Raw genomic sequence first — 7204 nt, 5'->3', positions numbered from 1 at the left:
ACAGATTTCCGGCCACTCAGTTCTACAGCAATCAGGATGAAAAGACAAACCAGATGAATTATGTAGGCAGCTTTGTGCGCCTATACGTTTACCAAACGTATCTTTTGGAGTCTACCCTTCTACTAACAACAGCCAAAGTCCCGTGACATCTAGGCTTGAGGGATCGTAGAGCTGTCTACATCTTGCATAGCTGTCCAAAACTAACCATCCTTTATCTTCCCTCAGCAGTCGCAAGGACGTGGCCAGGACAGTTCTCGACCATTGGAGGATTGCGTCAGTCCTGTCTAAGAGTCAGAGATTAGTCCCGAATCTTTGTGCTTTAGTTCGTCGAACGGAAAGTAGGCAATCCTCATAACAGTGGTCTAGGACTGTACCACCTACGAATTCTTGCGATTCGCTTACTACTAATGCTAATGCTAATTTTCCGTCTGTGGAAATCAAAGCATATAATGAAGTAGATGTAAACCCTACAATAAATCGTCCCTTTAATGCTAGAATCATTTTCGGTTGTTTTTGTTGGTTCAGATGCTAGTCCTAGTCGTCCTTTACCGAAACACATCGAGAGATCATCCGATTGGTCGTATTCCCCGGAATAATCCGAAGATAAAATCGATGAAAAGAAATCGATCATTGCAGATACGCCTGTATGATACTAAACTCGACAATTTTTTTTGGAAAACATACAAAGCTAAGTTGCACGAACAAGACATACAATCCCGAGCGAGAAGATTTTACCGGTCATTTCAAAATCCAAAACCCGTGTGCAGGTCTAGCGCCATAATTTCAATTCGTTCCTTCTATTCAGAGTTCACACTTGCAATGAGCGTTATGCGGTACGTTCAGCACCTCGTACCTGCATGCACCCTAATTCCGACGAAGTGTGACAGAAGAACTAAAAATTCCTTCGGAAGCCATAAAAGACTGCCTGCTGGTTTGGATCGTCTGTTTACACCCCCTCTTCTTCTCCAGTAGTGTTTGTTTCTCCATTTTTTGTTTGTTCGAAGCCATTTCTCTGGTGTTCGATTAATCTAGTTTTAAAACATATAACAACTGCCTGGCGGTAAGATTCAAATCCGGTCATGGCATCCAGTACGAATAAGGATAACAAAGATGACTCGCTTAAGCGTCGAATGGTGCCTCGAGGCCTGCAGAAACTCATTGATCAATGTTTGAAAATTTATCCCGATCAGGAGAATCCGCTTCAGGTTACAACCCGGCTGAAGTACTGGTATGTAGAGAATCGAACCACTCGATCATACAAAGTTTTTGAGTTTTTAATGTTAACACTTGTCTTAAGAAAAACAATAATTGTATATTATATTATTGTATATAAGTGTGTAAGTAGAGAAGGAATTGATCCAGCTGTCCATACAATGTATTCAAATTTTTGGTGTTCACACTTGTATTTTACTTATAATGACCAATAGGACAGATCGGTGAAGTACTAGATTTGTAGTAATGAGCTGAATTTTAGTATGGTGAGAAGGTCAATTCTTCGTTTCTGCACTGAAATGGTGCAAAAAGCGTGGGTATTATGATTCCTTGCCTAATTTGATGCTGTTTGAGCAAAACTTTGGGCAACAGTGTTGTTGTTTTCTCCATTTCTTGAAACATAAACAACATAGTTATCCAAAGTTTTGCTCAAACAGCATCAAATTAGGCAACGGATCATAATACCCACGCTTTTTGTACTATTTCATTGCAGAAACAGAGAACTGACCTTCTCACCATACTAAAATTCAGCTCATTACTACAAATCTAGGGGTAGGCGGGGCATTATGGACACCCGGGGCAGAATGGACACCCTTAATATTTTGAAATATGCGAACTTTTTAGAACTTTTAATGAATGGAGAATATAGTCCATTTGTCTAAAACGTAGTTTCAGGAAAGAAACATTCAAAATTTAAATTATATTTGATTTTACACGAAAAAGTTGCGTCCTCCGTTTTTTGTGCATGGAAATTATAATTTTCACACCATCTAGAATAAGATTTAGTGATTAATTTATTGCAGGTCGATTAAAACCTGATATTTCTAGAACACATGCAAGTAGTTTTGCTGTATCTACATGCTTAACATGTTTATATTTTCTTCTTTATTATATCAAAAATCAAGTTTGGAAATATCCTCTGCTGCCGGGGCAAAATGGACACTCACCTTTTTGAAAGAAGCGGCAAGGGAAAAATATATCCTAAATCACAAACCAACCAAATTCTTCGATTTCAGTATATTTTCGGTTGAATGTTCACTATAGTAGACATAGGGTGAAACAAATTGGTCAAAAAACGACAGCAGTGGAAAATAGTTGTTCTAGGCACAGCTGTACATGCCGACAAAAACGAAGCTTTATCCAAAACAGCCTGAATTTAAATTAACTGAACAAAAATGAACTACTTCGGCGTATTATTCATCCATAATAGTTGTTTTGTAATGAAATGACTTTATAGGTGTAAATAATTTACGAAACTTGTAAAAGTCTCATGGTGTCCATATTGCCCCATGGGGGTGTCCATTCTTCCCCGTATGCTTGAAGACGGTCATGAAAAACTAACATTTTTCCCAACATTTTTTGGAGTGGATAAATCATTTTTCTTCGTGAGCATTCTTATGCAATAGATGCTAAATAGACTTTAAAAGGATACATGTATCAAAAAACTAAACTTTTTTGACATCTTGCCAGGTAAAGTTGGCAAAAACCTTAGGGTGTCCATATTGCCCCGCCTACCCCTAGTACTACACCGAACGTGCCCCATTGTAGTCCAAACGCAAGCATACTTAATTGAGTAGTTCTCATAATGTTTTCAGATTTTTCAAGCCCTCAAAAATTATAACTAGGTACACAGTTCTTAATTTTACACGCTTTAGACGCTTCAAGGTTTTAAAACGAAAAGATGGATCTCTTACATAAAATGAAATATGCCTGCTTTAAAGTTCATGTCAGTATGTTGTGTCTTTTTGAAAATAAAAATGTTGTTTCTAAATGTAGAGTTCCGCAACAAATAATAAAACTTAAGTTTATATAAAATTTCTATTTAGAAAAGTGTTAAATTAAAAATTTCAATACTTTGTATTAGAAGTTAGTTTAAGAAGTTTACAACTGAAAGCTATCTCCGTTTTTAGGCTTGGTGGTCAAGACCCGCTGGATTACATCAGTATGTACCACAATGCGGGCGATCCAGATAAGAACATTCCGCCACATTGGCATTACATCAGTTTTGGGTTGTCCGATCTGCACGGAGATGGACGAGTTCACCTGCCGGATACCATCGGCGGACTGGAACCTCGATCTGGGATGGGTTTCGAGTTGACATTCCGTTTGATCAAACCTCCCAATTGCACCGACGAAAAGCCACCTACTTGGCCAGCCAATCTCCTGCAAGCACTGGCCAAATATGTGTTCCAGTCAGGGAACAGACTTTGCGCCGGAGATAATATACCTTGGCGTCGGTCGCTGGACGCTAAAACGTCCAGTATTCAACACATGCTGATCGCGGAGGATCCTCAGATGCCGCGGACAGAGACCCCTTTCGGATGGGTGGATTTCCTACAGATTGTTGGCGTAACGAACGAAGAGCTGGAGCAAGCTTCGCGTTGGAATGGGAAAGGCGTTCTGAACCTACTTCAAAAAGACTCGACCACCGGAGGTGAGTGGCTGATCACCGACATGACACGATCCAAGAGCGTTTTCGAACTCTTCCCGGAAACTCTCCGCCAGCTGGAAATCGATCTCGAGAAGGAAGGTTCTGACCTTGCTGGCGTAAACGCGGACTTCACCTTCAAAGAACTGCCCAAGATGGTCACCATCAAAAAGGAAATCCTCGATCCCGAAGAGGAAATCACCAAAAGCATTTCGTCGTGCAACATCGAGATCAAACAAGAGTTCAACGATGGACTGGAACATTCCGGATCGTCCGATATGGTTAACCCCTTCCATCACTCCCAAGTCCCGTCCAGGGTTTCCCCTCTGAATGGCATAGAACTCACTCTGGCCCCGTACGCGGCCAAGTTCCTCGTCCTGGCCATAAAAGACAGAATACGCCACGGTCGCCATTTCACCTTCAAGGCGCAAAACATGGCCGTCACGTTTGTGGCCGAGTCGGTTACCGGGGCCATCGTGAACCGGGAAACCCCCTACGGAGTCCTGGGATATTGGGTGCAAATCCTGATTCCGAATTCACTCATCCCAAAGATGCTGGATGCGTTTGGAGATTTGAACAAAAGTTCGGACAATCTGAAAATCCCGCTTACCTATGAATGGTCGGAGCACAATTTGAAGTTCATCATCGACAATCCACCGCCGGAGTTGCTTAACCAACAGGGGCCGATTTTGGCGTAGCTATTACAATACTAGAGAAGCAAGCTAATATACCAATGGAACTATTGTTCCATTTTTTACGCCTTATATTGAACAATTCTCTTCCTATTTTCTTAAGTATTTTACCTATACTGATCTTGCAAGAATGACTTAGTTTTAGTTAGATAGAATCTCAAGTGCCTCAAACCCGATTCAATAAAAGAATTGAACTAGGAAACGTTGCTTGCTATATTTTTTTTTCTGTAGAAATTCAACGCGTTCGTGATCGCTCACAAAAGTATACAACCTCTACCTGGTCCACTGCGTAATTCCGACAATTGCAATACGTGACTCTGTAGTTCCGAGCCGATATGGACGATGCACACTGTGTAGGATAGAACGTTGCGGAACTCCTGAGGTCTGGAAATAGCTTCCCAGAATCTTGTATACAAATATACGGATTGCTAAGAAGCAAAAGCCGTCCAACTAGCACTAGTACTATATAATGCGTTCCCTACATCTAATAATGTCACTACTGAACAGTAGTGAATTCCTCTCTAGCGCTGGGAAGCTAGCTCGGCGGTCTTTGTGACCAACAAGATAGTTTCTACGGTCGACCTCCCCTTCTGCGAGCCGAACAGATTACTCAAGAGATTATCTACACCCACGGTGTGCCTCAACAACTGTTCCGATTGGTCACCGGGTGGCTTCCCCGCATATCGTAATAGGCACTGCCGCCACGGGAAAAACTCTCTCGTCCAGACACTTCTGCATAAAGGGCGGTACGGTCAAAATTTGGTCAAACATTTTTTTTCATAACTTTGAGCTGCGTACACCAAAATAGCTGATTTTTGGATCAGTGATGGTGCATTATATATAGCTGATGCCATAAAATTTTCATCAAAATCGGTTTAGTTTTTGCGGAGATATTGTTGAATCCTGAGATCTGCAATTTTAAAATTTTGTACAAAGAGGCTTTAAAAATAAGAACACATTTTTACTGTTTTATTTATAGAGCCAGAAATACTGAACCGAATTCAATGATTTTTTTTTCTGAGCATGAGCATGAGCATGAGCATGAGCATAGATGACCGTACTATTCGTAGTTGCTACTCCGTGATTGACCAGAACAATCGAAGTTGCACAAGGAACCAACAGACGGAGCTTGGGAGTAGCTTATCGTCCTCAATGTGCATCTTCGAGAATTCCAAACTTTATTAGGTCAATAACGGCGCCGGCCACGTCCTTACGGTCATCGAGGAAGGAAAGGAATGTTATTATGACGTGCGTTGCTTACTAAAGACCGAGATCACCTCTGCGTCTCCACGTCTGTCATGGGAAGGACTTTTTGTTAGTGGGGAGGGGAAAGGGCGCATGATATGAGTTCACTTTGGTAAGTGGAGTGATTCATGCAACCCTATTAATATCAAACCACTTATTTTCATTTGGACTAAAACAAAACACATGCCGACATCGAAGATGACGAACCATTCAGATAGTTTTCGAAGTGCAAAAATTAACGAAAGAGAAAATAAAGTGATTTGAACCAACGTGGCTTTGGAACTTGGGCCGACACTTGACGTGACGAACATTTCAATGTCTGTTGACTAAAATCGCAAAAAATGTTGTTTGTTGCATTTATCGTATCATAAATCGCCCCGTACGAAGATGAGCAGTCAAATAGACGACGACGACGACCGAATGAAAACGCGGCCTGTACACTTTGCCTCCAAAAACTCACTCTCGCAAAAATCTAGCAAAGCGAGCGCGCGAAACTTTGCTGCTGCCGAACTATCGCACACTACTGACTGCTTGGCGTCCCGTCGTCGGAGCCCCGCAGAGAGAAGGGGAAAGAAAATCGCAAAAATCTAGCAAAGCGAGCGCGCGAAACTTTGCTGCTGCCGAACTACCGCACACTACTGACTGCTTGGCGTCCCGTCGTCGGAGTCCCGCAGAGGGAAGAGGAAAAAAAATCGCAAAAATCTAGCAAAGCGAGCGCGCGAAACTTTGCTGCTGCCGAACTACCGCACACTACTGACTGCTTGGCGTCCCGTCGTCGGAGCCCCGCAGAGGGAAGAGGAAAAAAAATCGCAAAAATCTAGCAAAGCGAGCGCGCGAAACTTTGCTGCTGCCGAACTCAATTCAATGATTTTTGATTTTTTTTTTTTTTTTTTCTGTATATAAAGAATTCATGTCCAAATGTTGTGTAAAAATTTCATTCAATTTGATTTTGCCGTTTCAAAGTTATATTTGTTTAAGTGGCACCCTGTCAGTTTTTTTTTCATATTCAAACTGCCACAACTTTGGAAGTATTCATACATAATGGCTCAAAATTTTACTTAGATCATATTTGTATAATAGTATTATACTGTAAAATTTTCATATGAATCGGAGCAGTATTAGTAGTTTTATAACCAAAAGTGTGCTCTACTGATCTTAAATTGTCAAAGATTTACTAAGCGCCTTTGTACAAAATTCTAAAAAGGCAGGTCGTTGGTTTTATCTATATACCCGAGCAGGAGAAAATAGCTGAGGAATACTCAGGTATGGAAAACCAAATACCTACAACCTGAATGAGGTATTAAGAAGCCCTGCATAAGAGGTAAAATACCTAAAATAATAACTGGTTTATATTCTGTGCATAACACGTGAATAATGACATCAGGTATTGTTCACCGAAACAGCCCATAGTTGAACACCACTACTGAGGCGCAGTCTGAGCTTCTACCTATTTCTAAAGGGGGTTCTGTATCCAGCTTGAATGACAGGCAGAACTGAAGGGAGGCTAATACTACAACACAATAGACAGTGATGATAACAGTGAGACAGCACAAACATTGTTGTTTACATGCAGGATAGTAATTAAATCTTATTGCTAGTTTTGATATTTTCGCTTAATCGTAAGTTG

At 41.1% G+C, this 7204-nt stretch overlaps 1 protein-coding gene across 1 annotated transcript; it reads left to right on the top strand.

The window, feature by feature from the left end:
* The first annotated feature begins 887 nt into the window (after positions 1-887).
* Positions 888-4534, top strand: LOC134284025 (suppressor of fused homolog). The gene is made up of 2 exons (XM_062842144.1): positions 888-1228; positions 3123-4534. Exons 1-2 carry the CDS (start codon positions 1080-1082, stop codon positions 4336-4338), a joined length of 1365 nt encoding a protein of 454 aa, XP_062698128.1. The 5' UTR covers positions 888-1079; the 3' UTR covers positions 4339-4534.
* Positions 4535-7204: the final 2670 nt, after the last annotated feature.

Source organism: Aedes albopictus, chromosome 3, assembly GCF_035046485.1.
Source record: "Aedes albopictus strain Foshan chromosome 3, AalbF5, whole genome shotgun sequence".
NCBI classification, from domain to species: domain Eukaryota; kingdom Metazoa; phylum Arthropoda; class Insecta; order Diptera; family Culicidae; genus Aedes; species Aedes albopictus.
Note: the sequence above shows the minus strand (reverse complement) of the source record. Positions and strands in the feature narration are given on the sequence as shown.

Bases quoted from the DNA above. Each gene is read 5' to 3' on its own strand.
- LOC134284025 (XM_062842144.1), top strand. From the start codon at position 1,080: ATGGCATCCAGTACGAATAAGGATAACAAAGATGACTCGCTTAAGCGT. The intron at 1,229-3,122 runs GTATGTAGAGAA...CTCCGTTTTTAG, and splicing joins ACAACCCGGCTGAAGTACTG to GCTTGGTGGTCAAGACCCGC.